This window comes from Orycteropus afer, unplaced genomic scaffold, assembly GCF_000298275.1.
Source record: "Orycteropus afer afer isolate SDZICR_OR568_19922 unplaced genomic scaffold, OryAfe1.0 scaffold00626, whole genome shotgun sequence".
Lineage (NCBI taxonomy): Eukaryota > Metazoa > Chordata > Mammalia > Tubulidentata > Orycteropodidae > Orycteropus > Orycteropus afer.
This window is the reverse complement of record NW_006922213.1, coordinates 210803-231830: the sequence shown is the minus strand read 5'-3', so window position 1 is coordinate 231830 and position 21028 is coordinate 210803. Positions and strand designations below refer to the sequence as shown.

Genomic DNA, 21028 nt, shown 5'->3' with positions numbered 1-21028 from the left:
CCGACTCAATGGTAAATAACAACAACAACAACACTTTAACTTAAACCACACAGACAAGAAATTTCAGGTTTTATTTGTCCTTGGAAGGAAAAAATAAATACTATTGGTCGTAGGTAATAACCTTCTCTGTTTCATTTCATTTGAAATCCACTAAAGGATATGAGTGAATCACTGAAAACCAGATAGCAATGACATTGATAGACTCGATAGCAGATGCAGGGGAAATGACATTGAAGAGGATGAATTGCAATTATCTTGGAAAAGGGTGACCAAGATCTAAAATATTCCATCCCCTCCATTTCTAATTTGTTTAAAAATGTCTTTCTTTAGCTTGACCTTTCAGCAACACATTTCCTAATAAGCCATTCAGTTTTTGCCCCATCATATAGTATATATTCTGTATTCTATTCTATTGTACTCTGTTTGATATTTCACATTCTGTCTAATTTAGAGAAGACACTACTAACTAGAGTGCTCAGACCTGCCTTGCCTCATCTGTAAAATGAACACATGAGACTAACTTATCTTCAGGCTATTTTTCAGCTCTTAATAATTTGTTCTTCCACAGTAAGTTACATTATTCTGAATCTCTTTGGTTCTGCTAAAATTAATAGTGTTTAAGACCTCTGGTGGCATCTTGTCATTAAGGTAAAGCATATAATGTTTTCCCAGATGTTACAATTAAGCAAGTTAAGAGGGATTGGTTAATGCTGCTTCTCAAAGTCAGTCAATGAAATAGTGATTCTCATCAGTGAGATATTGCAAGGTAAACATTTATAATATAAAATATACTATTATACCTAAAGAAACAAACAACTGTAACTTGTTTTTGTTGTGTTAGTGTAGTTATAAGTATGATATAGGCAGTTTTATAGTCTATTTAATAAAGAGACTGCTCTGGTTTCACCAACTTCTACACTCTGAAATTGATTGAACATGCAACCAAGATGTGTTAATTATCACTAGTGATTGGAATGCAAAAGTTGGAAACAAGGAAGAGTCACCAGTAGTTGGAAAATATGGCCTTAGTGATAGAAATGACACTGGAGATCGCATGATAGAATTTTGCAAAACCAATGATTTATTCATTGCAAATACCTTTTTCAACAACATAAACGGAGGCTATACATATGGACTTCACCAGATGGAGAACATGGGAATCAGATTGACTACATCTGGGGCAAGATGTGATGAAGAAGCTCAATATATTCAGCCAAAACAAGGCCAGGAGCTGACTGTGAAATGGACCATCAACTGCTCATATGCAAGTTCAATTTGAAGCTGAAGACAATTAAGAGAAGTGCACAAGAGCCAAAATATAACCTTGTTATATCTCTCCTGAATTTACAGACCATGTAAAGAATAGATGTGATTCATTCAACACCAATGACCGAAAACCAGAAGAATTATGGGATGACATCAAGAACATCATCCACAAAGAAGTCAAACACATTAAAAATATGAGAAAGGAAGAAAAGACCGAAATGGATATCAGAAGAGGCTCTAAAACTTGCCGTTGAATGGAGAGTAGCTAAAGCGGATGGAAGAATTGACAGGATAAAAGAGCTCAACAGAAGATTTCAAAGAGCAGCTTGAGAAGACAGAGTCAATTATTATAATGAAATATGCAAAGACATGGAGTTAGAAAACCAAAACGGAAGAACATGCTCAGCATTTCTCAAGCTGAAAGAATTGAGGAAAAAATTTAAGCCTCAAATTGAAATATTGAAAGATTCCATGGGCATTATGTTTATTGATGCAGGAAACATCAAAAGAAGATGGAAAGAATACACAGAATCACTATACCAAAAAAAATTGGTACATGATAATCTGTTTAAGGAGGTGGCATATGATCTAGAACCACTGGTATTGAAGGAAGAAGTCAAAGCTGCACTGAGGGAATTGGCAAAAAATAAGGCTCCAGGAATTGATGGAATACCCATTGAGATATTTCAACAAAAGGATGCTGCCCTGGCAGCCCTCATTCTGCTATGCCAAGAGACTTGGAAGACAGCTACCTGGCCAAGTGACTGGAAGAGATCCATATTTGTACCCATTCCAAAGAAAGGAGATCCCACAGAATGTGGAAATTATCGAACAATATCATTGCTATCACATGTAAGTAAAATCTTACTGAAGATAATTCAAAAACGGTTGCAGCAGTATATTGACAGAGAACTTTCAGAAATGCAAGTTGAATTCAGAAGGAGAGGTGGAGCGAGGGATATCATAGCTGGTGTCAGATGGATATTGGCTCAAAGCAAAGAATACCAGAAAGCTGTTTACTTGTGTTGTATTGAGTTTGCAAACACATTTGATTGTGTGGATCATGATAAATTGTGGATAACATTGAGAAAAATGGGAATTCCAGAACACTTAATTGTACTCATGAAGAACCTGTACATAGATCAGGAGGCTGTCATTCGAACAGAACAAGGAGACACTGCATGATTTGCAATCAAGAAGGGAGTGCATCAGGGCTGTGTCCTTTCACCATATGTATTCAGTCTGTAAGCTGAACAAATAACCTGAGAAACTGGACTATATGAAGAAGAATGTGGCATTGGGATTGGTGGAAGACTCATTAACAACCTCAGATACGCAGATGAAACAACTTTGCTTGCTGAAACTGAGGATGACTTGGAGCACTTACTGATGAAGATTAAAGACTACAGTCTGCAGTATGGATTACACCTCAATGTAAAGAAAACAAAAATCTTCACAACTGGACCAATAAGCAGCATCATGATAGATGCAGAAAAGATTGAAGTTGTCAAAGACTTCATATTACTTGCTTCTACAATCAACGCCAATGGAAGCAGCAAAGACATCAAAAGACATAGCATTAGACAAATCTGTTGCAAAAGATCTCTTTCAAGTGCTGAAGAGCAAAGGTACCTCCCTGAAGACTAAGAGGTGCTTAACCAAAACCATGGTATTTTCAATTGCCTCATGCGTGTGAGAGTTAGACAATGAAAAATGAAGACAGAAGAAGAGTTGATGCTTTTGAGTTGTGGTGTTGATAAAGAATCTTAAAAGTACCCTGGACTGCTAAGAGAACTAACAAATCTGTCCTGGAAGAAGTGCAGCCAGAATGCTCCTTGGAAGCGAGAATGGGAAGACTTTGTCTCATCTACTTTGATCATGTGTTCAGAAGGGACCATTCTCTGGAGAAGGATGCCATGCTTGGTAAAGTGGAGGGTCAACGAAAGAGGGGAAGGCCTTCAACAAGATGGATTGACATGGTGGCTGCAGCGATGGGCTCAAGTATAGTAGGCATCATGAGGCTGTCACAGTACCAGGCAGTGTTTTGTTCTGTTGTACATAAAGTTGCTATGAGTTGGAGACAACATGATGGCACATAACATAAAACAACTGGTTTCACATTTTTCAGCAAGGGGGAAAGAACTCTGATTAAAAAAATATCAACATGGTTGCATATTTTTTTTAGTGTTCCCAAGTTCTTTGACTATATCAAAATACTCTCTTTACAAACTTCTGAATTAAAAAAGAGAAAGAAGAGGTCACAATATACCTAAAATGTTACTCAGGCCAGGTATATTATGCTTTGCACGACTTAATGTTAATGGAACTCTTGGATAATTGTTGCCGTGTGCCGTCGAGTCGAACCTGACTCATAGATAGTTCTTTGGAAAAACAGCTTGGGAAAATCCCCCCCACACAGTCCCCCCATGGCCAGACCTGAGGAATTTGCCCTAATTCTTTGGAGAAGCAACTGGGGTGGGGGAGCTTTTGTCCAGATTGATTGACAATTTTGGGGTAACCTGTAAACAATTTTATAGTTCGGTACTTTTTATCTGGCCTTAGGCTGCTGTCTGTCCTGTGATAGATCTATTTTATGTACTTTGCAAAGGATTGGTAAACTTGTTATACAAATTGTTGTTGTTGTTATGTGCCATCAAGTCGGACCAACTCATAGCAACCCCTCCTTGGGTTTCTGAGGCGGTATCACTAAGGAAGTAGATTGCCCAACCTTCCTTCTGAGGAGTGGCTGATGGGTTTGAACCACCAGCCCTCTGTTTTAGTTTGTTTACCTCAGTAGGAGTATATTTGAAACTATTTTATTTTTGTTGACAGGTATTCTAATAAGCTTTATAAATATAACCACAACTGGAGGCACTACGCTACCAGAGCTCTTAAAACAAAGTCCAGTGCATCTTATAATAGGATTAATATTGTGAATTTCATAATTCCTAGCATCTGGCACATAGGTGTAATAAATGTTTGAATTAAGTGAATAAACAAGTCCTTCAATTTTTTCCTTTGAAAAAAATCCTTTTTATATATTCAATTTATTTACATCTGCATTTGAATTAGGCATCGGTAAACCAGTGCTTCTCAAACTTTACTGTTCATGTGAGTCATCTGGGGAGCTTGTTAAAAGGCAGAATGTGATTCAGGTGCTCGGTGCTGGATACTTAGAACCTGCATGTCTGTCAAACTGCTGATGTTACTTATCCAAGAATCAAATTTTGAGTAATAATAGTGTAAACCAAACATCCATTTAGAATACTTCATTTTGTAGTTATAATCCTTACTGTGTTATATATACAATGTATACAATTTCTTGTCCTCTCGTTTTTTTTACTTACTACAGATTTTATAAAGGTACTTTGGAGAACTTTTAGGGGAGACAAAAAGATGGTGGTTTCATGCCACCACTCAGCAATAACAATAGTTGGCATTTTTAAATGTATTTATACTGTAAATATATATACTTTTATAAAAACTTGTTAATTCTCTATAAACATTTTTTTTTATTTCCTGCTTTTTAGTTAATATAATATGAACTGTTTTGCACATCACTAAATAATCTTCTAAACATTGTTCTTGAATGGACTACATACTAGATGAAGTCCTATTACTAATTTAATCAATCCCTTATTATTAAGCATTTATTGTGATTGTTTATAATCTATTGCTAGTATAAAAATTGTGCCACGGATGGAATAGCCTTATACATGTATCTTAGCGAGTTTGAGTTTTTCATAGGTAACATTCTAATTCCAGTAGTACTGCTGTGTTTGAGAGTATACATATATTAAGGTTTTTGATATATATTGCAAAATTGCCTTCTTAAAAGGGTACACTACTTTCAGCTTAGCACCTAGTATAACAGTGCCATTTTAATGGAGTCTGTTTACATCAGAGGAGCCCAGTTATCACATGGACACTCAGCTCTCAGCTGCCAATCAAAAGGTCAGTGGTTCAAATCCACCAGCCACTCCGTGGAAGAAACATGGCAATCTGCTTCTGTAAAGATTTACATTCTTGGGAACCTTACAGGGCAGATCTATTCTGTCCTTTAGGTTCACTATGAGTCAGAATCTGCTCAGTGGTGGTGAGTTTGATTTTAGTTTGTTTACATCAGTAGGAGTATATTTGAAAGTATTTTACTCTTGTTGACAGGTATTCTGATAGGCTTTACAAATATGACCACAACTTTGTGAAAGCCATCAATGCCATTCAGAAGTCCTGGACTGCAACCACATACATGGAGTATGAAACTCTTAACCTGAGAGACATGATTAGGAGAGGTGGTGGCCACAGCCAGAGAATCTCAAGGTAATGAAGTACACTTCTTTATCACTTGTAAAATATTTCTGCTGAACTCCATCTTCCCTCCCAATCATCCTTTTCTGTGTTGCCTGCCATTTTATTTGTCATCCCATTTTAAACTTTTTATGTTACCTTTTTTTACCCTATCTTCTTCTTCTCCTATTTATACATGTTGTATTGGTCTACAAGCTCTATGTTTATATTTTTCCTTCAATGTATCTGTCACTTCCATTATTCCCCTCCCATTTTGTACACTCTGGTTTAGGGTTTTGTCATCTCTTTCCTGGATTGTGGATCAGCCTTCTGCCTCGTATTTCTTTGGTCTTTTCCCCACCCTGCTTCAGTTCTTATCTATTCAGTGAACTACTGCCAGGTTCATCTTCCTGTATCGTACTATAATTGTATTACTTTTGTTGTCTTTATCTAAACTCATCTAAAGGAGCTCTGGTGGTGTAGTGCCTGAGGCATTTGACTGCTAACTGGAAGGTTGGTGGTTCAAACCCACCAGCCACTCCACAGAAGGAAGACTGGGCAATCTACTTCTTTAAAGATTTACTGCCTCGGAAACCCAAAGGGGTCGCTATGAGTCAGAATTGACTCAACGGCAGTGGGTTTTGTTTTGGTTTAAATAAATACATAAATGTATTTACTATCTTGACCTTGATTTGCGTTCAAACAATATGACACAAAATTACTTAACATTTTTATTTCATTTTACTTTTGTTCACTCCTTTGTGTTACTTCTTTGCGTTAAATACTCTTTACTTGCCTACAATAACTGTCATTTGTCACCTGTAAACATGAAAGAATTCTATGTTTTTGCTTTGTGTTTGTGTGTGTGCGCGTGTGCACATATGGACTAATGAGTAAACACTGCTTTACAAAATGGTAGGAAGAAAGTAGTTAACATTTGAATGCCTGGTTTATGTCATATAGTCACTTAAATGTATAGCATCTTACTTAATTCTCTTAATAATGCTATAATATGGATAATGATGATGGTAGTTACCATAATTGTACCTATTTAATAAGGGCTAATTAGAAACAAGCCTTGTTCTAAGCACTTTATAATCATTATTAAAGTGAATTTTCACAATTCTTTGCAGTAGATAAAATAATCCCCATTGTAACAGGCTGAAGTTTTGTAATGCTTAAGCTCTTTGCAGAATGTCACCTTGGATAATAAATGTTCACCATGTACAGCAGGTACATATGACTGAAACAGATGCCCTGGAATTTCATCATGCTGCCAAATAGAAATCTCATTTAATCTGGGTGTAAATCTCATTTTATCTTTCATATTACTTGATATATCCTGTTGTTGTTGTTGTTGTTGTGTGCTGTTGAGTCGGACCCGACTCAGCGACCCCTCCTTGGGTTTCCGAGGCAGTATCACTCTGGAAGTGGATTGCCCCATCTTCCTCCCGAGGAGTGGCTGATAGGTTTGAACCTCCAGCCTTCTGGTTAGCAGTCAAGTGCCTTAGCACTATGCTACCAGAGCTCCCAATATATCCTTAGGTATATATAAGACAATCCATTGATTGACTGATGCATATTGATAAAATTGAATATTGATAATGATTATTGATAAGAACCTATTTTATTGATTGACTCTTTTGGCCTCTCAATGTGGAATCACAGAAACTGTTTCATTTTTTTCTAAAATTTGTTTGCACCCTAATATTTATTTATAAAGGGTTATTCTGTGGATATTATCCAAGTGTTATATGTTTTAAAGAGTATTATTTTAGTAATTTCTGTATGTTTCTTATCTCTTAAAATGGCATTTTATATAGTCAGTTTTTTATATAGTCAAAAACCACTTCATATTCATCTGTATCCTAAGACTTCTACCATTGCCACAAGCCTAGAAAAATAAGTTAGTGAAAAATTGATATTTCTGTATGGAATATGATTTCTATTCTTTACAATGGTCAATGTCATTATTGTTACTCTTGAGTGAGTCATTTTTTCTTTGTTCTGTTCACTCCCGTTTTGTCATAGCATTAACTTGGGCCATCACTCCAACAAATATGTGAGAGAAAGGGAACCATTTGGGGATAGTTGAAATAGGCATGAAGAAGTCAAAGATTAGAGCTTTCAGTATGACTGAATTGCAACTTGGTAAAAACAAACTGAGCAACTACTGAAAAGTTATAACAGTGTGGTGTGACAATGAGAAGATAACAAGAAATTCAGATAACAGAATACAGTGGCAGAAATATTTATCTTTTACCCTAAAAAAAAGAGCTGAGTGATCATAGAAAGAGGAAGTGAGTTTTTGTTGGAGGCTAGTGGGTGGGGCTAATATGTGAGTAGTTCTTAAAATTAGAAGTTAGGGAAGGTAACAGACATTTTAAATTGAGGGAGCATCAACAGAGACTTAGAACATAGGACATTTGAGCTCTGGGAAACTATGAGAGTAGAGTATAGAGCAAAGGTGCTATAATTTGTTTTGTTTGTTTAATCTCTAACACAGAGAAGCTTGTAGAAGAGCAATTTTTTCATTTCCAGGAAATGTCTAGCTATTCATAGACCCTGTCTACTCTCCTCTGTGTGACTTATTTTCCAACCAGATCATCTAAAGTGTAGTGTAACACTTTTATCTATTGTTTGTGGCACTAGTCTGCCTACTTCTTACTTAGACCTTATTTTTCTGCCCATTTCACTTCTTATCAAACTACCCAAATGCCACCAACAAACGTCACCTATGATTCAAACACAAGTATTTCTCCATTTCTCTGTACCCTTTATATCATCCTCAACTCCCCATACCTCCTGTCTTGGTCAGAATCTGTCAAAAGTGAGTGAGTATAGCGTTTGGGCATATTTAACATTGATGTTGTTTTTGTTAAGTGACATCAAGTCAGTTCATCTCATAACGACCCTAAGTACTACTGAATGAAGCAGTGCATGGTCCTGTGCTATCCTTACAATCACTCTTATGTTTGGTTCCACTGTTATAGGCAGTTTCAATCCATCTTTTTGAGGATCTTTATCTTTTTTGGTGACCCTCTACTTTACCAAGCATGATGTCCTTCTCCAGGGACTGGTCCTTCCTGATAGCATGTCCAAAGTACCTGAGATGCTCCTTTCTAAGGAACATTATGACTGTACTTCTTTCAAGACAAATTTCTTCATTCTTCTTGCAGTCCAAAGTATATTCAATGTTCTTCACCAACACTGTAATTCGAAGGCATCATATCTTTGGTCTTGCATATTCATTGTTCAGCTTTTGCATGCATATGAGGTGATTGAAAATATCATGGCTTGCGTTAGGTGCACCTTAGTCCTTAAAGTGACATTTCAGTTCAGTGAATTACTTAATATGACCCTTTTAGCCATGGTTTTTATGACTCCCACCAGATGACTGGTGGGATTATGCAAATATAAGATGCTTGTAGCTCACCAAGGGGATTGGATAGCTAGTTAAAAATGTAAATAAGGTACATAGCACCTTTATGTGGGTGGAACTGTGTAAATTATAAGGTATATGGAACCCTAACATAGGGATTGGTCAGTTTTGCCACCCCACTGGCTTAAAATGAGCCATCTCATTGGCATAAGGGGTATCTCTATCATCAAGAAAGAAAAGGCCGGGGTGAAGTGCATCCTTTGGACCTAAATCGCTGTGCTAAACCTCCCCTGCCTAGGAGATGTTGTGTTGTTGTTATTATTTGCCATCAAGTCGTACCCTACTCATAGGGATTCCTCCTTGGGTTTCTGAGGCAGTATCACTACGGAAGTAATTTGCCCAACCTTCCTTCTGAGGAGAGGCTGGTGGGTTTGAACTGCCAGTCTTCTAGTTAGCAGACAAATGCCTTAGACACTACGCTACTAGAATGCCTACCTAGGAGATAGAGAACTGTAAAGCTTTGCTGGCACAGGGAGAGACAGTGACAAAAAGTGGCAGAGAAATGGCGGCAGCAGGGGTAGCAGAGCCAAGAGACTAGCACAAGACAGATTGGTGGGCTTCATGGCCCAGAGAACAAGAAAGCTGAGTGCCTTCAGACAAGAGTCTTGCTGGTGGAGTGGAATCCCTCTCTGGGGACCTATCTGCAGAGTTAAAAGAGCTTTGTAACACTTACCTGGGCAGGGCAGAGGCCAAGGGACTGCAGGGCCAAGAGGCCAAGGCCAGAGAAAAGCATGCTTGCAGCACAGCTGAGAAGAAACTATATCCTGAGTCATTCCTGATCCTGAATTATATAACCTGTTACTTCCCTAATAATCCCAATAATCGTGAGTATTCTCTTTGAGTTCTGTGTGGCCATTGCAATGAATTATCAAGCCCAGTAGAGAAGTAGGGAGTGCCATTGTAGGGATGTTTGGTGTCAGAATTGGTAAAGAGGTTACGTGTCTGATCTCCACCTCATAGAAATCAGCCTTGTGCTGATCTTTCCCCCATTTGTGGAGTTAGAGGAGGCTAGATGAAGCAGCCTGCATGCCCGTTTTACAGACTTCTTTGCTTTTTAACACCTTAAAGAGATCTTTGGCAGAAGATTTGCCCAAAGCAGTATGTCATTTGTTTTCTTGACTGCTGCATCCATGGGTGTTGATTATGGATCCAAGTAAAATGAAATCCTTGACAATGTTAATCTTTTCTCCATTTATCATCATGTTGCTATTGGTCCAGTTGTAAGGATTTTAGTTTCTTTACATTGAGGTATAATCCATACTGAAGACTCTAGTCTTTAATCTTCATCAGTAAGTGCTTCAAAGTCCTCTTTGCTTTCAGCAAGCAAGGTTGTGCCATTTGCCTATCAGAGATTGTTAATGAGTCTTTCTCTAATCCTGATGCCATGTTCTTCTTCATGTAGTCCAGCATCTTGGATTTATTTGCCCAGCATACAGATTGAATAACTATGTACTGAGCCAATGTCATTACACAGAAGAAAAGAACTATTTGTTGAAAAGGAAATTGATAATGAAAGCTGTTCAAACAATTTAGCTCAAGATACATTGAAACACTCATGAGACAAGTGCTTTATGGTGCTGAATCTGGATTCTAGCCAAGTGGTTGAAATCATGGAATTAGTTAAGAAATCATCCTCAAAGGAAAGAATGCATTGATGTCAAACTTTATTTCTATCCTAGGCCCAAACCGGCACCACTGACCAGTGAAATACGACGAAAGATTTTACATTTGCCCAAATCTTGGGACTGGCGAAATGTTCACGATATGAACTTTGTTAGCCCTGTTCGAAACCAAGGTAAAAAAACTTTTTTTTTAACTTTTTTATTAATCCATTCTGAAATAGTTATTGAACATTTGTTATCAAGCTCCTGGATAGATTCTGGGGACAAAGAGATAAAATGGGCATAATCCACTTTAGTAGAGAAATGAAAAATATAGTATGACCATAAATTCTTCCTTTGGTATCCATGGCAAACTTTGGTAATAGATGATCTTTATAACTGAGCTCAGCATTTCCTAAGAATGCTTCTCAGTATATGATCCAGGTAGCTAGTGTCAATAAGCAGAGTGGACATGTAAAACAAACTCATTTGGAGAACAATCATGGGAGAAAGAAGGGCTGCTTATGCACAGGGAGACAGCTAAGGTGGCAGGAATGCATGGAAGGATGGACATAGGGAAGAGGTAACTGTCGGGAGGAAGTGGGAATTTGCTCTGTAAATTTTCACCTAAATCACAGAAAAAAAAAAAAAGTATCATAGACAGAAAAAAAAAAACTCATATGTTCTCCTAGTAGGAGTGATTGATACAGAAACAAAGAATTGCATTCAGTGATTAGTCCCATAACAAATATAAATGCTATATACTATTTTAAATGTGACTTTAAAGAGCTTATAGCTAGGAATAACACCCTTGACTCTGATTGTAAAATTAAACTTTCTTCTGAAAGTGGTTTTTGGAATCCTTTGCTTCCTACTCTGTGCCCACATTTCTATCACATAGTTTTCAATTACTACATAAGCCCAGAAAATAGGTCATTAATTTTTTTTTTCTTATAAAGTATATATTTTTTAACTGTATAAAAACCTTTCAATTCAATTTATACCAGAATACGATATTTAATGCTAAGTATTAGCCTGGCTTCCTGATTAGTCTTGGGGGCAAAAACTAGATTTGCCAAAAGTTCCATTATTATTGCATTTTACCAGTTATTTTTAGAAATTTGTTACAATAAGAGTTGACTTAAAAACCCTAATTCCTCTGAACTGCAAATGATGTCATTATTCTAAGTTTTAGCCATCAATGACTTGGAAAATCATATGTGCAATTGCTTAGGTTTATAACTTCAAAACTCATTTTGATGATAATTAGAGTATACATGACTGATTTGTTACTATAAAATAGGTGTAGTAATTGCTATCTGGAGTAGTGTCTCCTGAGAGGACTATAAATATGTTCTCCCCTTTTCCTAAAAAGTCAGTGATAACCAGCCTCTCTCACTTCTCAACACTGAAGTTGTATAGAGCATTCTGAATGTGCAGCACTTTGACAAACCAAGACATCAGCAACGTGTTCCTATCACTCATCTAACACCAGGGGTCTGAGCTCTTAATCTTCCCTTGGTACCAGTAGTTCCAAAAATTTTCAGCTTTGGACAAATTTGAATTCTGAGATCTGTCTCTTCCTTCTCTTTTGTGAAGAGAGGATTAAAGTTTACTCAATCATCAAACATTCTATGCCTATTTTTTTTTTTTGTTTTTGTTTTCAAATGTATTGGAATTTTTCTTTAATTGCAGAGTGAGTATACACAAAAACTTTTCCTAGAGATTGATAGTTCAATAAGACATGCAAGCAAAGAATTAAAATACAGTATGATTACTGATTTTATAAAGTATTTTAAGAACTGAATGGGAGCATCATAGAAAATAGAAAAGTTTAGCCACATTCACTTCCTGCTAGGTATCATTGACTAGTGATATGAGACAATAATTTGGGAAGAGGAAATTAGAACTACTGACAACAAATTCTTTGACACTAGTTTTCTAGTACTCCAGATAAAAGCTATTATTGTCTGAAATGTTTTGTATTATTGCAGTATTATAAACATGATTTGTACACATATAGACAACTTATAAGCAGAGAACTTTGATGGATTAATGCTTTTAAATTGACCCTTTATCTTTAATATCTTGTCAGATATTTGAGAAAATAATGCAGTTAAAGGTTCCTCTTTTGACTTCCTTTTGGTTTTTTGTACTTTAGGTTGGGAAATAACTCATCATTTTCTCTTCCTGTTAACTGGATTACTTGGAAATTTTCACTAACTTTAGGAATACCAATGTTCTGCATAACTCCGTATTCAGAATTAGCCTCAGTTAAAGGAATTCACAATATTGCTCTTTTCAGAGAACAAATCAAGTTAAAGAAGACAGAAATATTGGGAGGGCAAATGAAACTTGAAAGCAGCTTTATGTACTGGGCATATAACTAAGTTTACAAGAAGTGTGAGAGGGAAAAGAAACTAGGAAATTGGATGAAATGGACTTTCTTTGTTCTCTTTAAGAGAGAAGAGGCGTGTCTCCTGTGAATCACATTAGGGAGTGCAGGGTACATTGCTAATGTTTAAAATCTCTTCTATTTAAGTCTTGATGCTATTTATGTTATTAGAGCTGGAAGGTAGGGACCTTAAACTTTCTTACTCCACTCTACTCATTTACCCAATATGCCTAAAAGGTCAAGTGACTTACCCTGCTCACATAGAATTCTGATTTCCTTACGGCAAGCCCTACATCCAAGTGCTTGCCACTTTTGGAAACGTAGCTCAAGATAGTTAAGCTATATAGAAATCAAATTGTCCATTTGAGATTGTGGAAATCTGATTAATGCAGAACTCCATCTGTGCCATATCTACTTGTTTTTCTTTATTGCATTCTAATCTTCTTAAGTGATAATGGTTCTTTTAGAATCTAGACTCTGACCCTTTTGAAAAGAGGCATTAATTACCTTGACAGCTGACACATTCTTCTGGAAAAGTCAGAGGCTTGAGGAAGGTTATCTTCCTGTGATTTCTCTGTTAACAGAGCACATTCTGAGCCCCTGAATGTACTAAGGCTTGTCCTTTCCACAGTGCTGGGTAGTCAGATAATGGGGGTTTTATGGTTAATACCCAGAGAGATTATTTACATGGCTTCTGTAGGCCAAGAAAGCTGGATGACCAAAATGGGGTAGTTTCCAAACTCTGTTGAGATGTGTTCTTTATTATAAGGCCTTCACCTCTTATGAAAATAGCACTAGCATTGATTGTTTACTGTCTCTCAACAAGTTCTTTGACATTTCATTATTTGTAAGAGGGATCGTTTTTCTTTTTTTCTTTTTTTTTATTGTGATTTGGGTGAAGATTTGCAGAGCGAATTCACTTTCCTTACAGCAGTTTACATATACTCTGTCTCATGACATTGACCACAGTTTACCACAATGCAACAGCTCCCCTCCCACTTCCTCCCCATAGTTACTTCTTCCCAGTGTCCATCCCTCCATGGACTCTTGCCCCCTGAGCTGTCTCCCTGTGCATAAGCAGCCCTCTTTCTCAATGATTGTTCTCTCGAAGGAGTGTATCTACCTCAGGTATATGTTCAACTCATATGCCTATCTTCTGTTTGGCTGGAAACCACAAGTGTGGGTTCAATTCCAAACCTGAAGGGCAGCTAGGGGCCATAGTCTCAGTGGTTCTACCAGGCTCTATCAGACCAGCAAACCTGGCTGCCCCCCCCCTTTTTTTTTTATCCAAATGATTTTGAGTTTTGTTCCACATTGTTCTCTCTATCTAGGATCTCCTACATAGATCCCCTTCCAGTGGATGACAGTGATAGCCGGGCACCATCTAGTTCTTCTGTTCTCATAGTCATATAGGCTGCAGATCGGATGGTGTACCATACCAGTCACTAGGACTAATTGTTTCCATGAATTTTGGTTGTCTTCATTCTTCTTTGCTCTGGACAAGGAGAGACCCATCGTCGCATCTAGATGGCAGCTTGCTAGCTTTTAAGATCCCAGTCGCTACTCGCCAAAGTAGGAGGTGGAACAATGTTTTATATAGTATGTTATGCCAATTGAGCTTGATGTCCCCTGCGACTATGGCCCCAAGCCCGCAGGTTCAACTACTCGGTCCCTCTAGGTAGCTGACTGTGACCAGTGACCACAACCTTGCCCCTTGTCAGCTCTACTATACACCTGGGAATTCTGATTATTCATATAAACTTACAGGACCATTGTCTGCCAACCCTATATATGTTCTTGGATACACTCCCCATTTCATAGACATACCTAATTGTTCAGCCTGTCTACCCATCTATCCACCCATATACCCATGTTTGCCTTCATGGACAATGCAGTACTGTATGTGCAAAAGGGTTCATCTTTGTTGTCTGTACCTCCCATGTACCTCTCTATGTCTTTCTCATCCTCAATGCTGCCATATTGGTCACTCACATTTGGTACATTGCCCTTCTATAAGAGGGATCTTAAGGGCACTATTATTTGGATGGTTTCTGAAAACAAAATTATAAGTTAAAAAAATCTGAAAGACCTTTGAAGTAGACATAGACCTATAAACTGAAAAGGACCCTAGTCCTGCATTAAGAGACACTTATGCAAGAGGTCCCTGCCACCTATGAGTTGTATGACCTTGAATAGACCACCACTCTTTTCTGAATCTCAGTGTACTCATTGTCAAGTCGATAGCTTGGACACTAGATTAATTCCAAGGCCCCTCCCCTAGGTGATTGTCAGCAGCAAAAGCAATATGTAATATGGATAAACCTGAGATTCTCAGGAGGTGAATTTTGGGAAACATCAAAAATATAAGTTAGTAAGGAGAATTAGGGCTCTAGTAGACTGTAGGTCCAAGATCTTGCTGTATTGTTGAACAAGTGGAAGAGCTTCATATTGGGACCTAGGGCTTCTGACTTCCTGTGGGTTAGGAACAAATGAGTGTTTCCATTGAATTCCCTGTATGTCCTGGAAGTAAACATTTATTCATTTGCTCTTCCCCTTGGTTTGTTCATTCTATAAGCATCTGGGGAGTTTCCTCACTGTATCAGGTAGCAAGATGAATAAAAGACATTTTCTGTGAACAATCAAAGAAATTCACAATTTAGTTTGTGGAAAATAACATATAAGTAAATCAAATAGAGTTTTGTTGGAGGCTGAACATGCCATGCCCTGGCTTTCCTTTTTACTCAGCAGGGATATGAATCAAAGTTGCCATGAAGGGAAAACAGTGCCTTTGGTAATATTGTTGAATGCATAGTGTTCCTTTGAAGGTGCTTCTGTCTAATGAAGGCAGTTACATAATTACTAAATTCAGATTTACTGCAGAGAACAAAGACTTCTCTTTACGAACAATGAGTCTTTTTTAATTGTATAACTGTTCATAAATCTTATTTTGCATGCATAAAGGAGTGCTTACCATTTAAATACTTTAGTAATTAACATATTGGTAACATGAATAATGTAGTAATTGTTTATAACTGGATTTAATAGCAATATCTTAGACTTGATACAAGCATATCCTCATGTAGAATTTCTATTAGTGGCAGACAAAAAAGAGGCAATATAATAAGAGATACTAAATTCTTTCTAGAATTAGAATAAGTAAAAGTCCCAGTATTGTTACATAGATATCATATTTTGGAATGTATATTTCTTTGATCTTTATGTATTCTGAAAAAACAAGAAAAATATTTTTCATATAATTTACCTTCTAATACAATATTTTTTTTTCTCTTGAGATAGCAACTATATTCCTAGCAGATGCTTCTTAAGTAAATATATTTTATCTTTGCCAGAGTATCCATATGTTAATAAAGCTGTTTTCTTCTCCTCTCTCCCTCTCAAACACCCAACTATTTCTCACATTCCTCTCTTCTCTTGGGAGAAATTTTAAGGAGACCATAGCTGTACAGCAGATATTACCAAAAACCCAAACCCATTGCTGTCAAGTTGATTTTGACTCAGCAGCAGTAGGAGCCTATAGGACAGAGTAGAACTGCCCCATAGGATTTCCAAAGCTGTAGGAACTCTGGTAGCATAGTGCCTAAGGCACTTGACTGCTAACCAGAAGGCTGGCAGTTCAAACCCACCAGCCACTCCTCGGAAGGAAGGTTGGGCAATCCTACTTCCGTAGTGATACTGCCTCGGAAACCCAAGGAGGGGTCGCTATGAGTCGGGGCTGACTCGACGGCACATAACAACAACAACAACAGTGTTTACAGAAGCAGGCTGCCATATCTTCCCCTGAAGAGCTGCTCATGAGTTCAAATTGCCAACTTTTTGGTTAGCAGTAGAGTACTTAACCACTGCTCCACTAGGGTTCCTTATAGCAGACATCAGAACCCATCTTTTCTCATTTCACTACCCCTCATCTGCCTCAGAAGGGACCATTCCCTGGAGAAGGATGTCATCCTTGGTAGGGTGGAGGGTCGATGAAAGAGGGGGAGGCCTTCAACGAGATGGATTGACACAGTGGCTGCGATGATGGGCTCAAGTATAGCAGGGATCGTGGAGCTGGCGTGGGATGGGGCAGTGGTTCGTTCTGCTGTGCAAGGGATTGCTATGAGTCGGAGACAACTCGACGGCACCTAACAACAACAACAACAACATCTGCCTCATGTCCTCACTTCCTTATTGCCTTTTTTAAATCCTATATCCATCACTATAATTAATCTGTTGTTTTTCTTGGGCTTTGTCATATTTTATCACCTTAACATTGCTAAAATACAACTCTCTACAACCTATCCACATGTGAGGTATTTTTGGGGTTAATTCTACTCAACACACTGGAAAATGATGCTGTAAAGGTATTTAAAAGCTCAACCCATATGTATCTCCCCATAGTTTTCTTTCAACCTGGTGCCTGACTGTTGCACATGGAAATCATTTCTTCATTATCAAGAATGCTGTTCAATGATTCTTAGAAATTAGTAGGGTTTTATTATTATTATTATTTATTTAAGTTCTTAAAATATTCTCAAGGAAAGCTCCTATAAGTTTGCTTGTAAGCACAATGATGTTTGTTGATTGAATGTTATATATTGTGCTGATCCTTATGAATAGCATCAATAGAAATATACTAGTTACCTGATCTGCTCAAGTTTATCTATGATTCCTATGCATGCTTCAAAGGTCTCTTTGGTTATGTATCTTTTTTTTATCATTAGCATCTTGTGGGAGCTGCTATTCATTTGCTTCTGTGGGTATGCTGGAAGCAAGAATTCGAATACTAACCAACAATTCTCAGACCCCAATCTTGAGTCCTCAGGAGGTCGTGTCTTGCAGCCAGTATGCTCAAGGTAAGTGATGTGTTATAAACCCTACTCCATGGCATTACCTGTGTATAGCTGGCAAAGACAGAGGATGGTAGAGTGGAAAGAACACAGTGTTTGTAGTCAGAAAACCTAGAGGTAAATTCTGGTCCATCATTTATTAATGAATTGTTCTCATGGAATTCATTATACTATCCCAGCTAAATAGCCAGACACCATGCCTAAGCTCTTTCTCAAACAAGTTCTTCCTGACTACCCACTCCAGAAATATCTGAATCAGGCCTTCATCAGTGCCTGTCTGAATTTTAGCACCCTCTTATATTCATAACCTAACAATGCTCAGAACTCTGAGAAGTAGGTGTAATTACTGTTTATAGACAGGGAATAAGCACAAAGAAGTTCTGTAATACTTTGAAGATCACATAACTAAACAGTAAATAGAGTTTCAATTCTGAAATCTCACTCCAAACCTCACTCCTGTTAAAGGCATACTAACACTGATTTATCTCTGTTGTTGTTGTTGTTATGTGCTGTCTAATCAGACCCAACTCATAGCGACCCCTCCTTGGGTTTCTGAGGTGGTATCATTACGGAAGTAGATTGCCCAACCTCTAGGAGAATTTTTAAATGCTATGCTCTGGTGATGTAGTGCTTAAAGCATTTGACTGCTAACCAAAAGGTCAGTGGTTTGAACCTACCAGCCATTCCATGGAAGAAAGATGAGATAATCTTGCTTCCATAAAGATTTACAGCATTGGTAACTCAATAAGGATAACTATGAGTCAGAATCGACTCGATGGAAGTAAATTTGGTTTGGTTTTGGTGTGATTAAGCTTTCAGAACAGGTCATATGTAATGTATTCAGAAGGCCCAGTTGGAATTGGTTCAGGGAGAAATGTTCCTATTTAAAATTTTTCTGCTACAGATCCTAGACATGACCATGATAAAGTTTTCTAGCTCACCATTGAAACTGCCATTCCAGGTATGAGGAGTGATTTTCATCAGTAAGTCTTTCATTCTTTTGAAATAATTATTTAAAATAAAACACTGTGATTGCTAGACTTTGAAAGCTGTTATGAATCATGATAGTCCCTGCCCTCATGAAGCTCACTGTGAGTGTTATTGTTATTGTTGTTAGGTGCCATAGAGTTGGCTCCGACTCACAGCCACCCTGTGTCCAACAGAATGGAACACTGCCCAGTCCTATGCCAGCCCCACAATCCTTGCTATACTTGAGCCCATCATTGCACCCATTGTGTCAGTCCATTTAGTTGAAGGCCCTCCCTTTTTTCTCTGAACCTCCACTTTACCAAGCATGATATCTTTCTCCAGGGAATGGTTCTCACTGACAACATGACCAAAGTAGGTGAGACAACAAGCGCTAATGAAATTATTGCTAGACATTGAAGTGAGAAGGACAATGAAGAAAAAGTATAGAGTATGTGGGTATGTAATAGGGCCAGGACTAGAGGAAGGAGATGAAGGCCTGATTTCTGCAGTGGGTAGTCAGAGAGAACTTTTTGAGAAAGACCCTAGGCATGATGTCTGGCTATATATTAATAGTAACAGCTAACATTATTGAATGCTTATGTTATGTCTTTACATAGAATAACTAATTAAATCCTACAAGGGAGGTACTATTACAGTCTATGATTATCAGATAAGAAAATGGAAGTACAAAAAAGTGAAGTTCACACAGTTTTGGATTTGAACTTGGTGGCATAGTGATTAAAGCTAACCTAAAGGTCAGAGGTTTGAATCCATAAGCCACTACATGGGAGAAAGATGGGGCAGTCTTCTTCCATGCAGATTTACAGCCTTGGAAATCTTATGGGCAGTTCTCCTCTGTCCAAAAGGGTCACTGCGTGTTGGAATCAATTAGATGGCGTGGGTTTTTTGTTTTTTCTTTTTTCAGTTGGGCTTCAGAGCCTGCCTGCTTAACCACCTATGCTATAGCTTCCTTCTATACTAGGTGCTGAATAACTGTCTATTAAAGGATGAGGCTGATAGCAGGGTTTGCTAAATGGCTAAATGGATGGATGAATAAAGTGACATTTAAGCTAAGTCAACTTTCATAGGTAACTTAAAGAATTAGCTAGAACAGAGAAGAAAATATAGTAAATGGACAATTTCTCCTATATCCCTTTCTGATGGAGGATAATTACTGTGCATGTTATTTGTCCTCAGGCTGTGAAGGTGGCTTCCCATATCTCATCGCAGGAAAGTATGCTCAAGATTTTGGGCTAGTGGAAGAGGCCTGCTTCCCCTACAAAGCTGATGATTCTCCATGCAGAGTGAAGGAGGACTGCCTCCGTTACTACACCTCTGACTACCACTATGTGGGAGGTTTCTATGGGGGCTGCAATGAAGCTCTGATGAAGCTTGAGCTGGTCAATCATGGGCCCATGGCAGTTTCTTTTGAAGTCTATAGTGACTTCCTCCACTATTACAAGGGGATCTACCACCACACTGGTCTCAGAGATCCTTTCAGCCCTTTTGAGCTGACTAATCATGCAGTTCTGCTTGTTGGCTATGGCACTGACTCAGCCTCTGGACTGGATTACTGGATTGTTAAAAATAGTTGGGGCACCAGCTGGGGTGAGGATGGCTACTTCAGGATCCGTAGAGGAACAGATGAGTGTGGAATTGAGAGCATAGCAATGGCAGCGACACCAATTCCTAGATTGTAGAGTGTATCTCTCAGTATTTCATAGCAATATCAAGCATCAGTCATAAAGGGGCTTGATTTACTAATAGACCTGAGACTTTGATGGCAGTATTTTCAGAAGATTACAAATAGATTTCTATGATGCTTTTGCCTTTAAAATCAGAGCCTACTTTGGTAATAATATACCTTCCCGTCAGCCACTGGCCTTTTTTCTAAGAACTCATTTAAATAAGATTTTCATAGGTGATGATGAGCTATGAAGAAATGGATGTTGCTAATCATCTATAATTTTTCTAGATTCTATATTAAAAAAATTATGTGAAAGCGCTGGCTTTTTTTTACATTGTATACATCACAATAAAATATGGCAACGTTCCTTACATTTTTATAGAATTATTTGTAAATGTTTAGGTGATATATACTGTAAAATTTGTATGTATGCATAAAATGATTTTTTACCACTGAGTCTTTTAGTAAGATTCACTTATGTCACTTATGTGATCTAGTCTTACTTCTTTAAAGAGGAAAAGCATTTGAGGCTGC

The 21028-nt window shown here is 37.8% G+C and overlaps 1 protein-coding gene across 1 annotated transcript in view; it reads left to right on the top strand.

The window, feature by feature from the left end:
• The window catches only part of CTSC (cathepsin C), a 59783-nt gene extending 39276 nt beyond the window's left edge, over window positions 1-20507 (top strand). The window contains exons 4-7 of the mRNA XM_007956481.2: window positions 5431-5586; window positions 10675-10790; window positions 17713-17844; window positions 20005-20507. Of these exons, the coding sequence (XP_007954672.1) occupies window positions 5431-5586; window positions 10675-10790; window positions 17713-17844; window positions 20005-20507 (907 nt within the window). The remainder of the gene's footprint in view (window positions 1-5430; window positions 5587-10674; window positions 10791-17712; window positions 17845-20004) is intronic.
• Window positions 20508-21028: the final 521 nt, after the last annotated feature.